We start from the raw sequence: 22136 nt of genomic DNA, 5'->3' as shown, positions 1-22136 counted from the left end.
GACCTCGGAGTTGAAGAACAAAGTCAAACCCACTAATATAGATTCTTGTTGTCTAGAAAAGGGGATTTGCTAGCGTCCATCATCGCAAAAGCCATTTCGCATGTGGTCTGTGGCATGTCAGAGCAGCCACCTCGTGAATGATGACAAAACCTGTTGAAAAGTGAGCCTCTGAGGCTGCCCTGACATGCGAAAGACCATATGCAAAATGCCTATTGAGATGGGCACTAGCAAAAACCCTAAAAAACAGTTATAATAATGGTTTGACCGTTTGACAATGTGTAATGTTCTAATGATGCCAAGTATATGGATCATCTTTTGCTTCGTCGCAGTTTGATGCTCTAGATTTCTACATGCTTATTGTGTTTTTCTTTTGTTTTGATGGCTAAAGATCTATAGGGTTTAACCATTGAATGAAAATGAATAACAAGAAAGAGAGGTTGCTAGGCAGAAATTGAGGGAGGCACTACGCCCTAATTGGGGTAAAATCGGTACCTCCCTTAGAGTGTCAAGGGTAAAATCGGTACCTCCCTTAGATGTCCGACACGTGGCACTACCCCCTAATTGGAAGGATTCTCCATCTCTAGAATAGCAACAGCTCCAAGAAGGAAAGTGCGTCCAAGGAAAAGTCCTTGTGAAGAGCGGCAACTCTCCTCTAAAGTCGGTGATTCAAAATAGAAACTAGTTCCTACGAGGAAACTTGGTATCAACTCTCCTCTAAAGTTGGTGATTCAAAATAGAAACTAGTTCCTACGAGGAAACTTGGTATCAACTCTCCTCTAAAGTCGATGATTCAAAATAGAAACGAGTTCCTACGAGGAAACTCAGTATTTATCTCCATGGAAATCACCCAATAAGGAAAGACTCCTATCAAGGCAAGTCTCCTAAACTGTTGTGAGCTCATTTCCTATAAAATGACCCCGCCACGCTCAAGGTACGCATCTTATAATCTCTGTCAAGAGTTACATTTCTCCATTCACCTATTGATTTGTTCTCCTGTTTTGCCGAATTTTGACCTGAGCCTCAGAGTGGTCTCCTAGAGTCACAACTCCGGGACCCCTAACGTGTTTACTATGAGCGCATGATACTCACAAATTAGAGCTCTACCAACTGTTGATCGGGAAAACCAGATTTCGGCAACATCATAGAGCTACTCAACAGAGGGAAAGCTGCAAAACAGAGCTGTTCGATGGAATGACGGCACTAGGGTTAGAGGGAGAGGGCGAAGGAGTTGCCCCATTAGAACTTTTTTGAACTTCTATTGGTTTGAAAAGGATTCTCGTGTGGGACATTCACACTAACTCAAGTTTTCAGAGTAAAAGTGATGTAGGTGTATCCAACCGTTCAAAAGCTTCAAAAATATGATCGAACAATTCAGACCATTAGATCAATCGCCAAAGCCATCAAAACAAACATCAGATGACATGGATCGTCAATCAAGCCCGAGATATTGTCCGATCATAGTACCCGTAGGCCGATCACCCCAGATCGCCACAAGTTCGAGACAGGGTCAAGAGCAACAACCCAAGAATTTATTTTTATTAGAAATTTTACTTGATTAGGAGTTTAGAGTTGGACGAATTTCATCTAGGGTCCGTTCTAGTGAGGGTAAGTAGGGCTAAACGAATGTTTTACCCCCCTGTGAAAAACTTATAAGAACCTTTCCTTGTAAGTTGTGTCCGTGTTGGCATCTATTTACCCCGAAAGAGGAGGCAAAATGGCATACACTAACTAGGGAATTTGAGAGTTTTAGGATGTTTGGATTGGATAAGTTTTAGGTAGAGTAATTTTAGGAAGTCTTTAGAAATTTTAGGAAATTAAGAGAGATGGACGTTTTCTTTTCTAATTGATTTAGTAACTTTGGTATCCTAGATTAGCTAGGATTTGGCCAATGAAATTTCTTTAAATACCACCTATGATGCAAACGAAACTGGGCTTTGAGTTATGGAATAAAATTTGTTTTTTTATCCCCTTGCACATGGTGCTTGGGCTTTATGTGTTTATGTTTTGAGAAGAAGAAGAAGGTCCAAGATTTTCATAGTCAAAACTTATCTTCATCTCTGATTTATCTAATCTATTTTATGCAAGTTTTTATCCTGCATGAAAGGAGCCCTTTACCTGCTCTCTAAAAGCTCTAGACACCCACCTAAATTAGTCCATAGTAGCCTCTAAACTACCTAAAATAAGCCACCCCTAAAATAAGCCACGCCAAAATCCTTTGCAAAACCCTTCCCTATCCGTGCCTGCGTCAAAAAGCCAAAAGTTGGAACAGACTAGGCCGTTACTCCTAAACTTCCATGCAGTATGTCAGTGCAAGTGTGCTACTAAACCCCTGTAGTTTTTATTTCCAAAAGCACCCCTCTAGCAAACAAAAATCTAGACCTTTATCACTGGCACTTCCTTGATCAGATTAGTCAAACCCTTGCCCACACGTTTCTCTTGAAGCTTTTAAAATAGAATAGGTTGTAATAGAATTAAGAAAGAAAAAAGACAGAAAGAGGTGATGGAATGGTTGATTTGAGGCAACCGGATCTCCTAGTGGTTCAAATCGAGAAGAACCATGTGAGCCTCCTACAAAGTTTCCGTTGATGTAGAATTCTTTTCTTCTTCTCCTTTCATTCAATTACAACTAAAAAAATTTCACCCATGGTTTTAAATCGAGAGGAACTTCGATGATCTGGTTCCACCCATGGTTTTAAATTTCGGCCGACTTCCGAAATTTCAGATTTCGGTGGGGACCGAAACCGAAATTTGCCCCCACCGAAATCTGAAATTTGCCGAAATTCCAAAATTTCGGAATTGATAATTTTGGTCTGAAATTTAGATAAAATATCAAATTAAAAAAAAAAGTTACAAAATTTCGGCCAAAATTTCTGAAATTCGGTCTGACATTTCGAGAAGAAATACCAAATTTCGGATATCGGTGGGGTCCGAAATAAGTACCGAAACCGTAATTTAAAACCTTGGTTCCACCTTTGCCTAATTTGCATGATCAAGATCCCAATGACAACTATAAAACCGCTCAAATGAGGTTGTGATCACCTTGATTGGATAATTCCAGGCTTCTAATCCATCAAATCTGATGTGATGTTCTGTCAAAAGAATCTAAACCGTTGAATTTTAAAGTCCTTTATCTCATGCATGGAATGCCTTTACCGGGTGGGACCCAAGTCACCCGACCATGTTGATAGCCCATGATGTTCTATACAATATCTCACGTACATGCCCATTCTAATCCAAAAAATTCCCTTTTACCAATTGACACACGTCATTCCAGTCTTGGAATATAGTGAGAGTAATAGCTGGAACGAACATCTGAATCTATGGCTTTGGAAGGTTTCGTGATGGCTTCTTGCTTGCCAGTGCGTGAGCGAGAGAGGCATACCATGTGTGCACGTTAGCGAAAACCTTGATAAGTGGATGAAGAAAGAGTAAAGGTTTCGTGCGTGCATGATTCCTATCTCTTTCTATCTGTTTTATTATTGGTTTGGAGAGACTTTCGGGGACTCTTCGCATCCATTTCCTCGACGCGTGGAGATGAGATGACTCCTTACTTTTGGAAGACAGAAGGACGACTCTCTAATCCTCGCCGATTTATAGAGACTGTCCACGAGTAAACCAACCCAATTTAATTTCAGGATCGGTTAGGTTTAAGGCCTTGAGTACCTGACACAACCGCTCCTCCTAATTTTATTCATATCTAAACCTACCACACATTTTTACCGCAATTTGGGTTGAGGTTGAGAGATTTAGAGGTGAGTTAGGTTAGGGTTCACTCTCCTCAACAGAGGCGTTGATTAGGTCGGATTAGGGTTAATGGTGGGACCCAAGTAGAACTCATACTCATAAAAGCTAGCCGTTAAGAGGAGGGTATCCAAGTCCTTATAAGCCCATCTAGATCCATTAAGTTTTCCGATGTGGGGTCTTTGCTTTTGCGTGGAACTCCCAATAGTTGAGGTAATGCTACCTCGGTGGGTTAGGGTTTGCTACTTGGCCTCAGGCAGACACCCCCAAGTAAAAGTGTAATACTACCTTTTTGTTTTGGATTTTCTGAGGATTGATGTTTAGACCAAAAATGATTATTGGACTCAAAATTTAGGTCCTATGATTTAGGGTCCGATAATAGATGTAGGGCTGTCAATCAGTTGTTAAAATCTAAAACGAACAGACTAAACGGTGCAGCTACCAAGCAACTATCTGTTTGTTTTTTTCCTGCTTGTTTTTAGAAGAAACAGCTGGAATGGAACATTCCATAGAGTTTCCAGACAGCAGGAGACCCCTCGCCGAACAAAACGCGTTGAACGAGGATTTGGACGATTCATCTGGAACTTTAGGCAAAAGAAAGACGGCTTCATGTTCTATCGAACACGTGTCGCTCTTTCAGAGGTCTCGGAACCTTACACGCCTACTTTAACGCGTTCCCGTCCCCTTCGTTTCTCCTCATCTCCCAACTCTCCTCTATAAAATCATCGCCCGAATCCCTCATCAATCATAAGTAGAAATCAAAACCCAAATCAACCGTTCGATCATTCAAATGGCTCGCTATTTATCCAACTCTAATCTTCTCTCTGCTATTGCCGATTCAATCTCACTTTATGTTACTAGGTAAGATCAGTTCCTTGTGATTCTCTCTGTTTTCTCTGTTTCATTTTTTTACTATGCGGAGCTGATATTGCCACCCACCTATTTTTGTTTTTTCCACTCGTCCATCACAGATTTTTTCTAACAGGACGATATTGATGTTGAATTCCCCCATAAATTTAGATGCTTCCACCAATTTAACATTTCTGTTTTTTGTTTTTTTTGTAGGCGCGGGGTTTCAACAGCATCACAAGGGGGAGTATCGAGCATGGTGAGAGGAGGTGTAGCGAGAAGGGGTGGAGTTATAAAAAATGGGGAGGATAAATCTATAATACAGGAAGGAGGAGAGGCTTCATGGGTTCCGGACCCTGAAACGGGCTTCTACCGGCCCGGAAACGGTGCCGTTGAGGTTGATGTTGCCGACTTGCGTCAGACGCACCTGACCCACAAATCCCACCGTCAATAGGAATTTATTGTTACTATATATTCTTTCACTTTGGGAGAGAGATTATTACTTTTACGAATATGATTTAAGTGAGGGGTGGGTGTTCCTAACAAAAAAGAGGGTGGATGGTGTCTTTCTTTCCTGGCCTTCTCAGTTTTGAACTCCTGATTGCTTGTACGTTTGGCAATGGATACCGATCTTTACTTAAATTCTAATGAAAAATGCTAGAATGAAAGCCACTCTTATGCTAATCAAAAGAGAGAGTTATTGGGTCCCACTTTTGTCTCGACAGAAACGGGGACGTATAGCCTTGAAAACACCTTGATCGAATGACTTGGGCCCTTATGGTTCTGCCAAGAAAAGCTGAACCCTTGATTTTTTCCCCTAAGTCCACAGAACTGTATTTGAAGAGTCGCTTTCTACTTTCAACCTGCCATCCATCTGGTTAATAAAGATAGACAATCCTTTGTGGAGAGCAAGAACTTCGGCTTCCATGTTCAGTAAAAGCATAAATGTTGTAAGGAGTGCTGTTGTAGAGCCCAATGAACCACTTAACACCTAAATTTTAGTAAAATATTTTAAATTCAAATAAAGAATACAAATAATACCACTTATCTCACTTTCCTTTTTTAACACAAGAGACTCTTCTAATAAAAACAAGAGAACATTTCCTGCACACTTGTGTAGGTAAGTTACCTACATACTACCTTAAAATACAGTGGGGGCCTACATTGTTTGGGTGATCCAAACAATTCATTTGAATGGTCCTCACATAGATAGGGTGTCTACAAAAAATCAGATCCATAGGATCATCCTAACCATTCAAACTATGGAGGCAAAAAATGGACTAATTTGTGAAGGTTTATACACGTCCATTTTATCTCCACAAATCGTAGGATTTGGATGATCCTATAGATCTGATTTTTTGTGGACACCTTATCTATGTGAGGACCATTCAAATGAATTGTTTGGATCACCCAAACAATGTGATCCCCCACTGTATTTTAAGGTAGTGTGTAGGTAACTTACCTAAACAAGTGTGTAGGAAATGTTCTCTCTAAAAAAAAATCGAATTTCTTTGCTTACCTTTTGAGAAGCCAACACACACTAGCCTTTCTCTCTCACCTTTTAAAATTGACTCTCTTATTTTAGTAGAGCAATCTTTCTCCTTCTATCTCTCACAAAAAGTCTTCAAAAAAAAAAAAAAAAATACGAAGACAAAAAAGCTCATTCTCTCTCCTACAACCACAAAAAAAACATAAACACCACTCTCCAATCTAAGTCTCACCACATTGAATTCCTTTGTTTTTCTCTTTCATAACAAAAAGAAAAGCAAAGGTCTCATATTTTCTCTACAATTCTTTTCATCTTTCAATTACTTTTACACCGGGGCAACACACCAATCATCCGACATCCATCCCGGTCTTCAACAAGGGCCTCTTGCGGCCCACCATAATTTTCCCTTTGTTTGTGACGACTCCGCCATCAACAATCGGAAGGGCGAATCACAAAACTAGGGAAGCACTAAATCCCCTTTTATTTACTTATTTTATTATTATCCTTTGATTGTTTATTTCATTTTATTATATATTCATGCCTAACATTTAATTAAAATTCATCTATTTTATTATCTCATTTATTTCCTCTATCTATCACTCTTATACACTATCTATCACTCTTATACACAAAAATACAAACATACAAATTTTCAATTTGGCACGCCCGGTGGGACTATTCAACTTAAAGTCATTTTTAATCAAATGCATGACTATTCAACATAAAGATGTCCTTCTACTACAGCTATTTCCCCAAAGTTTAACCAATATTGCTTTCCACTGGTTTATAAACTTACCTAGCCAATCACTGACATCTTTCCCCAATTAGCTCAACTTTCTATCGATGACATCTTTTCCCCAATTAGCTCAACTTTCTATCGATCACTTTGCATATAACATCGATACCGAAATAACACTTGATGACCTCTTAAATACGAAACAAAGACACGACGAATCCGTTCCCAAATTTTATTCTAGGTGGAGAACACTTGCAAACCAACTACTGGGCCACTATCTTGAGTCATTTCTCGTTTCCACCTTTATTCGTGCTCTTGCTCCTAAAATGCGCTTTCAGATCTCTATTCTCTGCCTCACTTCCTTCGATAACGTCCTTCAACATGGTATTGCCATTCAAAAAGCTTTTGAAACTAGTGAAGAATTTCCTTTTAAATCAAATGTAGATCCTTCACCTAAAATACACCCTCAATCACATGCAGTTAACAATATATGCCATCAAACCTTAAACAAACCTAATCAAATACCAAAAGAAAAACCACCTCTTAGGCCACTCAATATTAACACTGATCTCTTTCACACTTTACTTTCCCAAAATATGATCCAACATCCAAAAATAAATCCTAACACACCTAAACATAAAAATTATCATGAAGATCAATATTGTCCTTTTCATAAAACACACGGTCACTTCATAAAAAGCTGCTTTGCCTTTAAGTATTTTGTACAAGATTTAATCACTAAAAACAAACTAGCCATTGATGAAACCCCTCCTGCCACTACACATATTTCAAGTCAACCCTTAACCACCACAACACCTAAATACAATTCTATTTACAATATTACAACCCAATCCACCTACCCTCATTCATTTATAACACATTCAAATCCCACAACACCTAAACACAATTCTATTTACAATATTACAACCCAATCCACCTACCCTCATTCATTTATAACACATTCAAATCCCTTTCATCGTTCACAATCACAACCCCTCCTTACCTGTCAATCTTCACACACACAAGTAGCAGCTCAACGAATTCCTCTACTCCACCTGCTCCAATCTTCTTCATCACATAGATCTTCCTTTAATGAAATTCTTCAAAATACATTGGTTTCACCCACACTCTCACCATCTGATTTGCAAAATATCATGCCCTTTTCCATAGATTTTCCTAAAGCACCAGCAATTAATAAGATTCAAGTTATGTCACAAGCACAAACATCCTGGCCAGTTCAAATCCCTACTTCACAAACCTCTTACTCTACTTCTAAAAATGATTCTAAACTTCAACAAGTAAAGAAAACGCACAAATCACATATTTTAACTTCTCCTAAACACACACATTTCACACAACATTCTCTATCCACCTCCATACAAACATCAATAACGACTCCATCACGCACAACCAACCCTCCTTCAATTAAAACTAATCATTATAATACTCCCACAATACAACAAATACCAATAAGACATAACTATCACAAAGCCACCACGTTTTGGCTATGCAAGCGTACCTGGTTCCATACAAGATCTCCATGTTCATGCAGTTCTCACCTGTTAAGATCAGAAAGCTAGATGCTGATTCTGTTATCCATTACTGAAAATATAGCAAGATTTTCATCCATTTAAACCTTCTTATCTCCAAAACACTTTCCAGGAACACAAACTGCCAAAATCTCTTGATTTTACTCCCATTTCTTCCTACTTAACAATGAGCAGTCCCTGATGCCATTTGTTGACTTGTATGCCTTAAAAACTAGAACAAAACTCACAATAAAGACAGCAAATACGGAAGCCGCGGCTTACACATTCCACTATAATGAACACAAACCTCACTCTGCTACACCCCCCGAAGGGGTAATGAAATTGGAAAAGCAAGACCCTTTACTAAAAATCATAATTATAGCATACAGCACCAAACTCTTATTAAATCAACCAGTTGTTGCCGGAGGCATTCTCTGACATGATTTTCAAACAATATCCTTGAATGCAACAATATATAATAGCTAGCCACAAACCTAGTCAAAGCAATTAAACTAATCAATATGAGTCTAAGAAAACTCCCCAGATTCAGGGAAATGGCAAGAAGAGAAAAATGAAACCCACAAATTTATTTCACCTCCCCATTCACAGTTAGCTCCATTCCCCTCCCCCCTTTCTCATCCTTGAGAACTCATTTACATTTTCTTCAGCAATTGAAAGATAAATGTTACTGAGGAAACAAAGAAGAAACAATTCAATCCCAGATCATAACAGAGTTACACATGAGCCCAAAATATTGCTATTATATTGGCCTTGTGGCTAAATTTGACACAATAGTCTTCACAAATCTTATATAAGTAGCTCCTAATATCTGATAATTCCCTACCAAATATCTTGCCTAATACCTTCCTCTTCCACTATCCCCTTTTCTTTTGGTAACTTAGGCTCCAATAAACATAACACCCATTTAAACAGTTATAACATAACACCCATTTAAACAGTTATTAGCCACAAACCCCATAAAGCAAACCAAAATATTTCCATACCAAACTGGCAAACCATAAGCAATAACAAACCCTAATCATGAGCAATAACAAACCCTAATCACATATGGAAAGAAACTTATATTTAATAAAACCATCATGTTAACAATCCAGATGACGTTGATAAACCCAATTCAAGTACTAATTCTAGAACTTCTAAGAAGATGAGACAAAGGGTCTTCCAAATCTTACTTTGTAGCCCTCTTTAAAACCCCCAAGGCCAATACAATCCAACCCACATCCGCACTGAGGGCACTCCACAAAATTGTCCAAGGAAAATCTCGCAGAGGCGATCCCAACCGAGAATTCGAGTTCATCACCGCTCCGCGAAACCTCGACTATGTTGACCCAGAAGAAGAGAACCTTCACACTAACCCCCTTTAGGTTTTTAAGCCGATCTTCGGCTATAGTTCCTGTGATGGTTGATTTGTAACGAAGTTGGTAAGAACCTTCGAGGGAGAAACTACAGCTACCATTCAAATAGGCTGAGAATTTTCCGGTAATTCGATCTAGGTCATAGCCCAAGGCACCTTTAGGAAGAATTCCTATGGGGAAATCATATTCCTCTAGAACTTCGTAGGCTGTTAACATGTCCCTGTCTGATCTGGGTTCGGCCAAAATCGCCATGGTAATGAGTAAAACACATACAAAGGCTGTTACAGTAATGGATCTTCGCCATGAAAGCATCCCCATTCTCTCTCTCTCTCTCTCAAAAGTAGTCTTGATAACGAGGGTATGGTTTTGGGATTTTCTGTAGATATAAGATTCTAACGGTCATTAAAATACAGGAAGTGTACACGTGTTTCTTCGTGGATGAACCAGAGAAACATAGAGTCAACGAAGAGAGTTGACTAGCTGATATTTTTACCCATTTTAAGCATTTTCATTCCCCTCCACCCTTGATTTCTGATCCAGCAAAAGCCACCATTTTTTACTTTATACTGGATTGGAAATCTAGAGCGGGGAGTTTTCTCTCTCCACCTTTGTTTTTTTAACGGTCGGGCATCATATAATTTCTCCATAATGACATAGAAAAAGGCACTAGTTAAGCATCATTAAATGAGCATTGGAAGCATGATTTTACACGTACTTATTATACTGTTACACACATTTTGAGATTTTTTTCATCAAAGTATGTGTAAAATCTTGTTTCCAATGGTCATTAAATGAATAATAAATGCACTTTGGTGAGGTGATCAAGAGGGAGGCTTGTAGCTGGGCTCTTGGAAGAGTGCTACATTGAAGGGTGCCCTTTCAAAACGGAGCTACGAGCAGGGGCGGAGGCACATATAGCATGAGGGGGCCATGCACCCCCCCCAACAAATGACTTGCAAAATCCCTCTTATATTCATGTATCTACCTGCATGCATGCTTTGCTCATTTAGTGCCCCCTCCCCCAATGACCAATGCACTATAGTGTAAATTAGTCCACCCCCTAAGTGTAAATTCCTGGCTCCCCCCTGGCTACAAGGGCGACCGGATTGGACTGTCTCTCCCCCAAAGTGCATTCATAATGGCATAGAAAAATATAAAATTAAACGGGTAATAAATGCACTTTCGGGAGATGGCCCAATGAGGGAGCCTTGTAGCTGGATTTTTTGCAAGGGCGTTAAACTCAAAGAGTACCCTTTCAAAAAGGAGTTGTTTCCCAATTGGACTATCTCACTAGCTTGCATTTATGATAGCATTGAAAAATATAAAATTAAAGGAGTACTAAATGCTCTTCGGTAATATAGTGCAGCCTTGTGGCTGGTTGTTTGCAAGGGCGCCCTTAAATTTCTCATTGCTCTCCGAAAATATACTATATTTTCAACCCTTAAGTTTGTCTTTCCTAAAAATACTATATTTTATTTTTACCCTCTTTTGACTGTCACTTTTTTATTTATTCCTGAAAATATAAGAGATTTTCTACAGGGTAAACTCCTTAAAAATAAACTAGTGGGGTCCACGTTATTAGGTAATCTAAAGGGAAATGCTATATTCCTTTTTTTTAAATGGCAAATAATATTGAATAAAAGGGGGGCCCCAAGAAGGGAAAACCCAAGAATACAAAAAGAAAAAAGAAACAGAAAAAGAGCACAACTCAGAGAACACCTTAAGGAGGAAGATGATCAAACCATCTCAAAAAATCGCTCCCCACCCCTCTCCTAGCCAACAAATCCGCCTTCTCATTTGTGGACCTTCAAACATGGTTCAATTCAATATTTGAGTCCGCGATTATTTCCTCCATTTCATCAAAAAAGAGCCAAGAATCTCCAAGGAGGAACTACGCCACCCTTCAACCATCGGATCACATTTAAAGAATCCCCTTCAACAATTAAGTTCTTCAAACTATCCCTCCTAATCTTTTTTAGTCCTTGAAAAGCCGCTTTAACTTCCACCTCAGTAGCATCACACTCTCCAATTGGACCACAAAAGGCCCAAAGCACTTTGCCACTATCTTCCCGACATAAGCCTCCCACCCCGGCCGGACCCGAATTCCCAAAACAAGCACTATCAAAATTCAATTTTAGCATCCCATTAGGAGGTGGCTCCCAGCTATGGACAATGATAGTAGCCCTCTCACTACTAAAGCACACTTCTCGCCAACCTTCCCAAAGATCATAAGCTGATACAAACCGAAACGATGGATGACATCTCGTCCATGCTATAACCGCCAACCTTCCTTTTATTCTTCGCAATCGACCCAGACTATCCAATGGATGATCTGAATTCCAACTAAACAGACACGATCCAGACACAAAACAATGAACCGTGACACGCATTTCACATTCCTATATTACTAGGATCAAAAATTATTTCGGATCGAACCAGACATCTAATAAAAACTATTTTAATATACTCTTTTACAAAAATTACTCTTTAATTTTTGTAATTTTAAGTATTATTTTGGGGGTATTTTAGTAAAAATAAGCCAATGCATTTTTCCAACTATTCTTATCTTTATGTATTTTGTCATTCATTTCTCTCAAGTCTTGAGTTGCCCTCGTTTGCTTCTCTAACCATTGACCCTATGTTCTGAACCCATTGTGCCGTTGTCGTTCGGTTAGAGGCATGGTTTTATGTCCTCCTCTTGTATCTTTTTCTTTTTTTCCATGGTTCCTTTGCCGCTCTCCCTTTTAGCCCCGGCGTCCCGTTTGATATTTTTAAAATATTTTATTTTAGAAAATTGAGTTTTTTCAAAAAGACACTTCTTTTTGTGAAATGATATTTCCATTTAAAAGACACTGGTTGTGAAAAGGTGTTATTTTAAATGAAATGGTGTTTTTAATTTGAAAGGGTGCATCCATGTCTTTTCATTTAAGGCTTGGGATCTCATTTTTAAAAGAGAAGATTTTCTCCTCTTCTACTCTTCTCTATTTGCTCATTTTTTCTAGGGCATACTGGTTGCTTTGAACTTCGGTTCCAACCCTTGTTCTTTGTGTAGGTATTGTATCCTCAGGACTTATTTCCATGGAAGCCACTTGCATAGGTGGGCAAATTAATGTCGAGAAAGCTTCAGCTTGCCTTGCCTACTTCTCTTTCTCTCCTACTATCTTTCATTGCTATAAACAATATGTTCATCCACCATACCAATTTGTCCCAACACCCCCCAGCTTCTTTAACCAATGACACCATGTTCAGTAACCCACTGTGCCGTTGTCATTGCTGCTTCCCCTTGTAGTCGTTTCTCCCACTTGCCATCTTCTGATAATTTTAACTGTGTCCAATGTAAGTAGGACATACTAGAACACTCGAATGAAGGGTGACGGAGACAATATTTGACGTAGGATGTTAAGAATACTCCGATTCTTGTAGAATAAGGGGTTTGAACGGATCATGACTAAGACATGGTGAATATGATCCAAAGTAGATCAGTTGATACCTCTATCCCTACACCATACCCTTGAAGTGTAAAAAGAGTAGTCATAATGCTACTAGAGTGGGGTGTGCTACTAGAGTGGGGTAGCCCAGGGAAGAAAATGGGGCGAATATATCACTTCCATAAACCATTCATAAGATGGGCCCTCATAAAACTTCTACATTACCCTGATGGTATAAAATGGACGTCATGGCATAGGAACCTCTGCAGATTGGAGGGTATGATTATCCTACGGAGAAGATTCATGATGCATGACTATCTATGTGGGGCTTCACTTTTGAATGGCTTAGATTAAGCAATAATATGGGGCCCATTATTTCTTTTCTACATCCCCATGCTGGAGTTTCACCATATAAAGATAATCAGTTTCAGCAGGAGAAGGACAAAAAGGTCGTGGATAACTAGATATGCTGGGAAAGGGGGCTGGAGTTATCTAACAATGTCTTCTTGGAAAATACGTGCATCAATCCTGTAACTTACCCAATGTAATGATGCTTTTAAGTTTTACGTGGCTCAGGATTAATGTTTTAGACTATTCGGTTTCCGCTTCCCTATAGTTCCCATTGCAAAGCCAGTGGCCCCGATTTGAGTTCCCCTTTGAAATCAACATCAATGGTAAGAGGCAGTTTTTGGGACCTACAGGTGGACATAGGTGTGCATGATAGTTGAATTAAGACAGTTGATCTTAAAAAACATCATTAGAAAACCCACATGGTCTCAAGATAGATCCCAAGTAGTTGTGAATTTAAAGGAAAAAAAAAACTTACTTAATAAAGAGGAGACTGTCCAAGTAATCTCCTCGTAGAGTAGTGGTAAGAAGTATTTGGCTGTCAACCCCATAACTAGTAGTGGAAGGAAGTGTTATTACCAATATAGACAAAGAGAAGAGAGAAAAAGGAGAGAAAATGAGAAAAAGCATCAATCACCGGCAAAAAGCCACCGTTTTGATGGTTTTATGTTTGAATTTCTCTAGTAGTTCGCTGGAATGCCATGTTACCAGACAGGAAGGAAACAAGGAGACAAGGTAAGTAGTCTTTGATACTTTGAAACACCACATGCAACCAAACATAGTATTTTGCAGCAAAAAAAAAAAAAACCACACAAAACCCCTACAAATCCCTGGATGTGAAAAAAGAGAGTACCTTATCCTCTCCAAGTAAGGTTCTTGTTTCTTGTGAAGCTTGGAAAGTAACAATGCACAAAAATTTTGTTCCTTTTTAGTAGAGAAGCGCAAAGAGATTTTATAGCAATTACAAAACTTCAAAGAGCTCAGCAATCAAAAATTTCCACAGGAAGACAATGTACGTAACATCAAATTGTGAAAAAAAAAATACATATGAAATGAATCTTCTTTGAAATGGGGATAAGTGCAAAGAATAACCTTATCTTTACCATGGAGAAAGACGGATTTCACAACACCGGAAAATCCTCTTCTCAAATAGTGACACCAAAGTTTACACTAGCCCAAGATTAACAACCAAAGTAGAAGAAGAATAATGACCAAAAGAGATGTGCTTCAATTAACATACAACACAAGAACAAAAGATGAGAAGAAAGCTTCAATAAGAAAGCTTCAAAACTATAGAGAAAATAAAAGAGAGCTTCAAACACTAGCTTGCACACAAGAGCTTCAATGGAAGTCTAGATAGATAGTGGAGAATCACTACCAAAATGAAGTTAATTACAATAGGCTTAGTCAATGAAAAGTAAAGAGAAAATGGCTTAGGTAAGTGGTAGTGGGTATGGGAAAGTCAAGTCTTTAATGCTTAGGGAAGTGGTGGGTTTAGAGTTTCACGTAGGGTTTGAATTTGAAATAGGTGGGTAGTGGGAAAAGACCAAAATGCCCATGGTCACAAAATACATATTTGTCCTCACTACATTTCTCAAAATAAAAATAAAATAAAAGCTACCCAAAAATACACTTTAAAATTTAACATTACCACGCATTACACAAACATAAACAATAGTGCAATCACTTGGGTATAAGTATTCAATCTGTCTTCTAAATGCAATCACCCTTTGAGGCACCATGCTTTCGGAGAACTGCACAATATAGGTGTTTAGGAGAGGATTCTTTACTTATTATTTGCATCCTCACCATTTTCATGTATTTTGTTGGATTAGGCGTTGCCGAGCTTCTTCAATCCCTACCATAGTTTTCGCCCCCTCCGGTTTATAGTAGATCGCATAGAGGATCAATTGAGCAGTTCCCAGTAAGAAGCCAACCCCATTTGGCACCTGTAGACAATTGACAAAACAAAATCTTAGAGTCAAGGGTTTTAAAAGCACGAGCTTTTATAGGCTGTGCGCGCGTGAAGTCCAGCATTTTTCAAAAAGTAAAGTGGGGCCGAATTCATAGGATTATCCAGACCGTTCAATTTTTGGCCACGACAGAAATAGGTTGTACCTCGTAGATCATCTCAATAGAATGATCCTATCCCTCCGCTCTGTATATCTTTTTATGATAATGTGAGCTCCTCTATCGTAGCTAGGGTTAGGATCATCATATGGAAATGATATATGGTGTACAACCTATCTGCTTTGTGGCACAACAAATGAACAATTTGGATCACACTAGTAGAATAACAAGAAAGGATGAAAATATTTAGAGGCAATTCAGTATTCATGTTGTTTTCTCGCATGGACTTTAGGCCACAGAATGAAGCAGCAACTCTCTCATGGACCATATTTTCTCGCATGGACCTTAGGCCACAGAATGAAGCAGCAACTCTCTCATGGACCATATTTGCATGGACTTTGGGCCACAGAATGAAGCAGCAACTCTCTCATGGACCATATTTGCAAACTATAAATTGAGAATGTTGTCTACTTTCATGTCCACTACTTTTTGGAGTGGACACTACTACAAGTATGCATGGATGATATATATGGTCCATATGCACGGATGCTATGAACCATTCATTCTTGTGACATAACGTAGATAGGCTGTGCCCCAAAATTGAGTGTCGTTGGATGATATAAACCCTTCGATTTGATGAGTTTTCATTTCAACCACGTCCAAAAAATAAGGGGCCACAAATATCTACAAATTGAAGGATTAAGGATCATCTATGCGGGCACAGACTATCTACAATGGTTCAGATCATCTATTCACATCGGACCTAGTCCTTCTTGGGCTGCATCAGCAGTGCATGCCCCTTTCACTGTATAAAAACTTACTACCGAAGAGGATATTTCCATCCCAGATTTTATTTGCTGTGTGAAGTCCAGTATTTTTTTTTAAAGTACAGAGGGAACTTCACACGATCATCTAAACCATTCATTAGTTCGGCCATAACATAAGTAGGATGTACCTTGTAAAAATATGATGATCCTAACCCTTCGACTGCACATTTGAGAAACCTTTATAGATGAGAGTGTTAAGATCATCTTGTGGAAATGATTTGCGAGGTACAACCTATTTAAAATATGACCCGACTAATGAACGGTTTTGATCATCATAGGAAGTGGGCCACACTGTTCGATCAGAAAGAATACTGGACTTCAAGCACACACATCATATAAAATCTCCATCCTATTATGATAACCAATTATAAGCCCCAAACTATTGGACTCAAATTTACGTTTAGTTTTGAGCATTGGGGCTCACAATTGATTGTCACAATCTAAAAAGATGGGGCGTAAGGATATTCTCATGATATGATTAAAATGATTTTATGCGTAGCCATTTGAATGCTTTGTTTCTGTTCTACTACTCAAGTCATAGATTATGACAACCGATTGTAAGCTCCCAACCACTTCAATTTTGATGGCTGTCAATCACAGCTTGGTGTGGGGACTTGGTAGTTGGAATGGCTGTCGTGATTCGTGAAAAAGACATACAAATAAATAAGCTTTTTAGGGAAACGAAATATCCCAACCACCCTTCTAATTAGTTGAAAATCGATTTCCAAAGAGGATGTTTGGTGGGTGGATAAGAACCCAAAGGGTATTTCACCCCTAAATTCAGTTTGGTGTATGTTCTACAGCTTAGAGCAGTGTTAAAAAACTTGGAGTGGGACAAAAACATGGGAAGGTAAAAAGAGTTTACTTGGCAAGTCATGGATTACGCGGTTAATTGTTCATTAACTCTTGCGAGTCAAATGAGTTTTAAATTGACTTGCTATGAACAAACTCAGAATCGAGCATAAAATCTAGGGGTGCGAGCATAAAATCTAGGGGTGCAACTCCGGGTCGATTTTTAGCAGTTTGGGCTTTTACAATAAAATCAGGACGGGTGATTCCAATTCATTTTTAAGCAAAAGCTGAACCTGACCCAACCCAAGTTGCACCCCTAATTAATTGATAAGGAGTTGATCTTGACAAATAGATGATTGACTTGGGGAATTTTTATACAGTGATCGACTCATAATTATTTCTAAGAATTACACGAAAAATTATGTTCAAAGAACTTACTCCAACGAAGAGATCCCTAAGAAGCACCGCATAAAATGCCCAAACTCCTCCATTTAAGAATAAGAAAAAGGAGAGAAAGAAAGGCATGTACTCCACACTCTTTCTTGTTATCACAGTCTTCTGCATTACATTAAAAAAGCGTTAGAACATTATACCATCAAAAGCACTAACAAACAAAACGAAACTAGCCATCATTTTAAATTACAAGGTGTAAAGTAGAAAGTTCAAATGAAAACTCTATTTTGATTGGACTATTCCCTCCCCCCCCCCCCCCCCCCCTTTATTTCCCGCCAATTCTCACCCTCTCCCACCCTAGTTACCTGTCTCCCACCGCTGGATACGCTAACATTTCATGAAAAAAAAAAATCACGGCTGCCAAACATGCATGTCTTTCAAGTAAATTGATGTACAGTATGATAAGTATGAAATTTTCAGGATTGGGATGACATTACTACACACCATGTAATCGAACCCCAGCCACCCACTCCACATCATGATCCAAAACCTTTATCTAATGGGCTCACCATTAAGATGGCATTGCCTAAATATAGCACCTGTCGGTAGGAGTGTAAATGGATATTTGGAAATTCGATTACCGTCCGCATCCGAATCCGTTTAAAGCGAATATTATCCGAATCCATTTCAAGCGGATATTATCCGAATCCGTTTATGAGATATCCGGCTCTTAGCGGATGCGAATCTGGTAAATGGTATATCCGATCCGTTTAACATCCGAATCCGAGAAGTAAATCCTTTTTATTTATTATTAATAATATCATTAATATTTATTTTTAGTAATGACACACTATCTTTTGTTTCTATAAGAAAAGTGAATATTCTTTTTAGAAAAAATAAAATAAAAACAAAAATAGCCCAAACCCATTCCATCAAAATAACCCAAACCCATTCCATCATATACAAAAAAAAAAGAAGGAAAAACCCAAAGACCACTACCAACACTATCATCCATCCCCATCGCCTCCCTCTCTCTGTCTCTGCCTTTGTTTTAAAAGGAAGAAGAAGATCTCATATATTTTAGGGTTTGAGAGTTAATTTTGTGAAGAGAATGTAGAGGTCTAGTTTTAGGGTCTAGAAAATTCATTTGAATAAGTAGGAGAAAAAAGATAAAGTGCTGCAATAAAATGTTCGAATTTAGCGGATAAATGGATACGGATAATATCCGAATTCGAACAATATCCGACGGATACGAATTCGGTAATAGATATCAAATATCCGTCGAATCTACTGTAATCGAATTCGGATATAGCCATATCCGCTCCGAATTCGATCCGTTTACACCCCTACCTGTCGGGGACTCGAAATTTAATTATGTAACATTAGAGGGAAAGGATATGATTAAGGCTTATTTAGAAGGATATTATCATAGACTGAAGGTCCTGATAAATAAAACTTGAACCCCCCTGCTTTAAGTTTTCTTTTCTTTTCTTTTTGTAGGTTTTTTTTTTTCGAAGAAAAAATAGGGTCCTTTTCTATGTACTCATCTGAATTCATCTTTTTTTGGTAAACTGAAAATATATTAAGCTAGTAGAAATAAATGAGGTTCTTAATTACATCAAACTAGAATTGTCTTTAGATAATAACAACTTAAAACTAAATTTGAATTCATCTATTTCTTTTTGCGTATTCACATCCAAACACTTACATAACATGACATCAAATGGGCCACTTATACGAGTCTAGTTTACAAAATAATGCAATGTCTTATACTATATGATGATGTAGATGGTTTGCCGGGTTTGTGATGATGTAGATGGTTTGCCGGGTTTGCGACGCCTTTTATCTAATTCCTCTAAAATAATTAGCCAAAATAATCCATGCAACACAGATAAATTTCAAAAGATAAATGAACTGAAATGAGAACTCAACATACATTGAATTTCCATAGGGAAATAAGTAATCCAGTAAGAAATAGAACAACATTAAATACTTCCAATAAATGAGAACAACAGTTCACACCAAGAATAAGTATTGAACCAATGCATAGATAACAAGGGATTAATGATATATGGGTGGGTTTTGACTGATGGGTCTTCTCACTCTAATGTAGATTGGTGATCAATGGAGTCCCATTTTTTTTTCTTTGAATGATTGCCTTAGTTGTCCCATTTGCAGATAAGATCAACTTAAAATACCTTCTTTTTTTTTTCTTTTTTGCAAATAAAGTCACATTTTGGTGGCATCCAAAGAGGCCCAAAATCTCTGTTGACATCTTTAGTAACCATCCTTAAAGTTAGATTAGTTGTTACATTGTGAAGGGTATAAGGAGAGCTTCTTACCATGGCTGCAAGAGGTGAACCATACATGAAAAAACTCAGCCCTGCACATATGAATCCAATCACATCGATGCGTAACTCTCCATGCATAGCAAAATGCGTAACCAAAATCAATCCTCCTAAAACACCCACATCCAAAATCGCCGCTAGTATGGCCGCATTAATCTGGAAAAAAAAAACAGAAAGATGATGGTGATGATTCTGGCCTTGGTGGTGGTGGTGAAATACTTAAACCTTTTTTTTTTTTGAACGGCTATACTTACCCTTTTAATAGGCGGCGAATATATGAGAAATAAGGTAATATAGCTGAACTCCAAAACAATGCCCAAACCATTAACAGTCGCCACAAGTAACTCTCCAGGCTTTGATATTCCATAGTAAACCCACAAAGATGCGCTCAAAAACGTGCAAACATAAGGGAGACCTTCAAAATCCTCGGTCGATCCGCTTTTCACTACTCGCCAAAATGTGGGTCTGAAATCAGATTCAATACCTTAGTATTTAACATTTCATAGATCATGGTTTTGTGCTAAGATCACACTTGCATTTCACACATAAACACACACATATATACCATTAGTTTTAAGCACAAACATGGTTACAATTCATTCAAAATACAATAGGTCTCTCATATTGGAAGGAGAAGTTACTATACATACATGGGAGAAGCAAACATTAGCACAGAGATCACGTTTCCTGGAAGAAGAATGAAATAGCCATGAGCTTCTCTTTGGCAACAAATAAAACTCTAATCCAGTATTTTATACATGGAGAAATTAAGTAAAATTTCTCACCGATGACTCCCACATAGAAACTAAGATTCAGTGCCTGCATCTTCAAAATGAGAATGGGAGATGAAAGGACAGTCTATTAAACAGAGAGAGAGAGAGAGAGAGAGAGAGAGAATTTGAACCGTTCATTGGCAATTATGGAACATCAACAAGCGGAAAGTAGGATTGCTATCGTTTTGTTTTTTTAATCCAATTTTGGTCTTCTTTGGTGTATAAAATGCTATTTAACCGACAACAAGAGATAGAATAATAATTTCAAACGGGAGGAGAACTTTAACGTTGACGAAACGTGATCTTAAATAAAAGGAGCAAAAACTAGATCAAGAAGTCTTTACAAAAGTTTATACTGCACCTTTACTTGCGTATGTACTGTTAACCTATCAAGTTCTCCAAAAGCTTAAGCACGTGGCACATGTGGTCGCACTTTGGACCAACTATCGCATGTGGATTTTTGCTATCCAGGAGGTTTCAACTCTAGATCTTTAGCTCTGATACCATTTTAACTTCCCAACTTCTAGCTCTAAAAGCTTAAGCGGTTGGAGAAAGGTATTATTTATCTTTTATACTTTAACACGCAGATAGGAACCGAAAATTTAGTGGGGCCCATTGGGAACAGACTTAATCAATGGATCTTTTTGTATTTTGAATATGAGGCAGTCATTATTTTTCCTTAACTCTATAGCCGGCATACCACATGAACCTTTATTAATAGGGCAGACAATTCACTTGACAACTTGTAATTTCTAACGGGTAATTTCTATTTCATCCCATCCACTGTCTATTTCATCAGTTTTTGTGCATCCCAACTGCTGCCCCTTTGTTTCTCCATCAAAGGTGTTTCTAATTCCAAGAACAGCTGACCATGGAGTATTTAATGCAAGTTATTAAAAAAAAATTGGGAAGTGATATCCTCCCCACCTTAACAGAAAATGTTAGCTTTTAAGCCTTTTGAAGCTAACGGTGGCTACTCCACCCCTAACCATATCTGTAAAAAGGGGGGGAAATATCCATCAGAGGGGGGAAATATCACTACCCAAAAAATTCTATGACAAATGTCAATTTTGTATTCTTTTATTAATCTTTAACTCTCCAGTGATTTCTTACAGGATATTGGGTCGGTCTATCCCGCATTCACAATTTAAGACCATTTTATAAGAAGGTCACCTACTTTTTCTCACCGATTAAAATGGGCAGCATGCCTTTCACCCTTGTACATAGTTAATTAATGACTCAAATGTCAACTTCTCATTATGCTTGATGATCAAGACCGTTGATCTGGTAGGCCATCACAGGATGACTCAAGTGGTATATCCATGGTTGGAGATAGGCCTGTTAAGATTCAAAGTATTAAATACATTTTAGCGGACTTTGATGCAGTTGGGGCCATCACGGGTGCTTAACATTTCCGATTGTTCAGAAAATCTGTTT

At 38.3% G+C, this 22136-nt stretch overlaps 3 protein-coding genes across 4 annotated transcripts; 1 reads left to right on the top strand and 2 right to left on the bottom strand.

Annotated features, from left to right (window-relative positions):
• The first annotated feature begins 4442 nt into the window (after window positions 1-4442).
• LOC143852639 (late embryogenesis abundant protein Lea5-like) lies at window positions 4443-5280 on the top strand. The gene is made up of 2 exons (XM_077362136.1): window positions 4443-4602; window positions 4807-5280. The coding sequence occupies exons 1-2, from the start codon at window positions 4532-4534 to the stop codon at window positions 5042-5044; spliced, it is 309 nt and encodes a 102-aa protein (XP_077218251.1). The 5' UTR covers window positions 4443-4531; the 3' UTR covers window positions 5045-5280.
• A 4131-nt stretch (window positions 5281-9411) lies between these two features.
• LOC143852638 (uncharacterized protein At5g01610-like) lies at window positions 9412-10098 on the bottom strand. The gene has a single exon (XM_077362135.1). The coding sequence runs from the start codon at window positions 10036-10038 to the stop codon at window positions 9502-9504; it is 537 nt and encodes a 178-aa protein (XP_077218250.1). The 5' UTR covers window positions 10039-10098; the 3' UTR covers window positions 9412-9501.
• A 4738-nt stretch (window positions 10099-14836) lies between these two features.
• On the bottom strand, window positions 14837-20987 carry LOC143853389 (bidirectional sugar transporter SWEET17-like). Of its 2 annotated transcripts, none has more exons than XM_077363145.1 (6): window positions 20712-20987; window positions 20577-20613; window positions 20181-20391; window positions 19921-20082; window positions 17624-17740; window positions 14837-15445 (listed from the first exon to the last, which is right to left on the bottom strand). In XM_077363145.1, exons 1-6 carry the CDS (start codon window positions 20749-20751, stop codon window positions 15311-15313), a joined length of 702 nt encoding a protein of 233 aa, XP_077219260.1. In that variant the 5' UTR covers window positions 20752-20987; the 3' UTR covers window positions 14837-15310. The 2 variants fall into 2 exon arrangements, with proteins under 2 accessions (XP_077219260.1, XP_077219258.1); XM_077363143.1 differs by having other exon boundaries at window positions 17624-17743; window positions 20712-20984.
• Between the last annotated feature and the right edge of the window lie 1149 nt (window positions 20988-22136).

The sequence above is a fragment of the Tasmannia lanceolata genome, unplaced genomic scaffold (genome assembly GCF_043159265.1).
Source record: "Tasmannia lanceolata isolate RefF3 unplaced genomic scaffold, GAP_Taslan_0.1 ptg000019l, whole genome shotgun sequence".
In the NCBI taxonomy this organism is placed as follows: Eukaryota; Viridiplantae; Streptophyta; class Magnoliopsida; order Canellales; family Winteraceae; genus Tasmannia; species Tasmannia lanceolata.
This window is presented reverse-complemented; position numbering and strand designations above follow the sequence as displayed.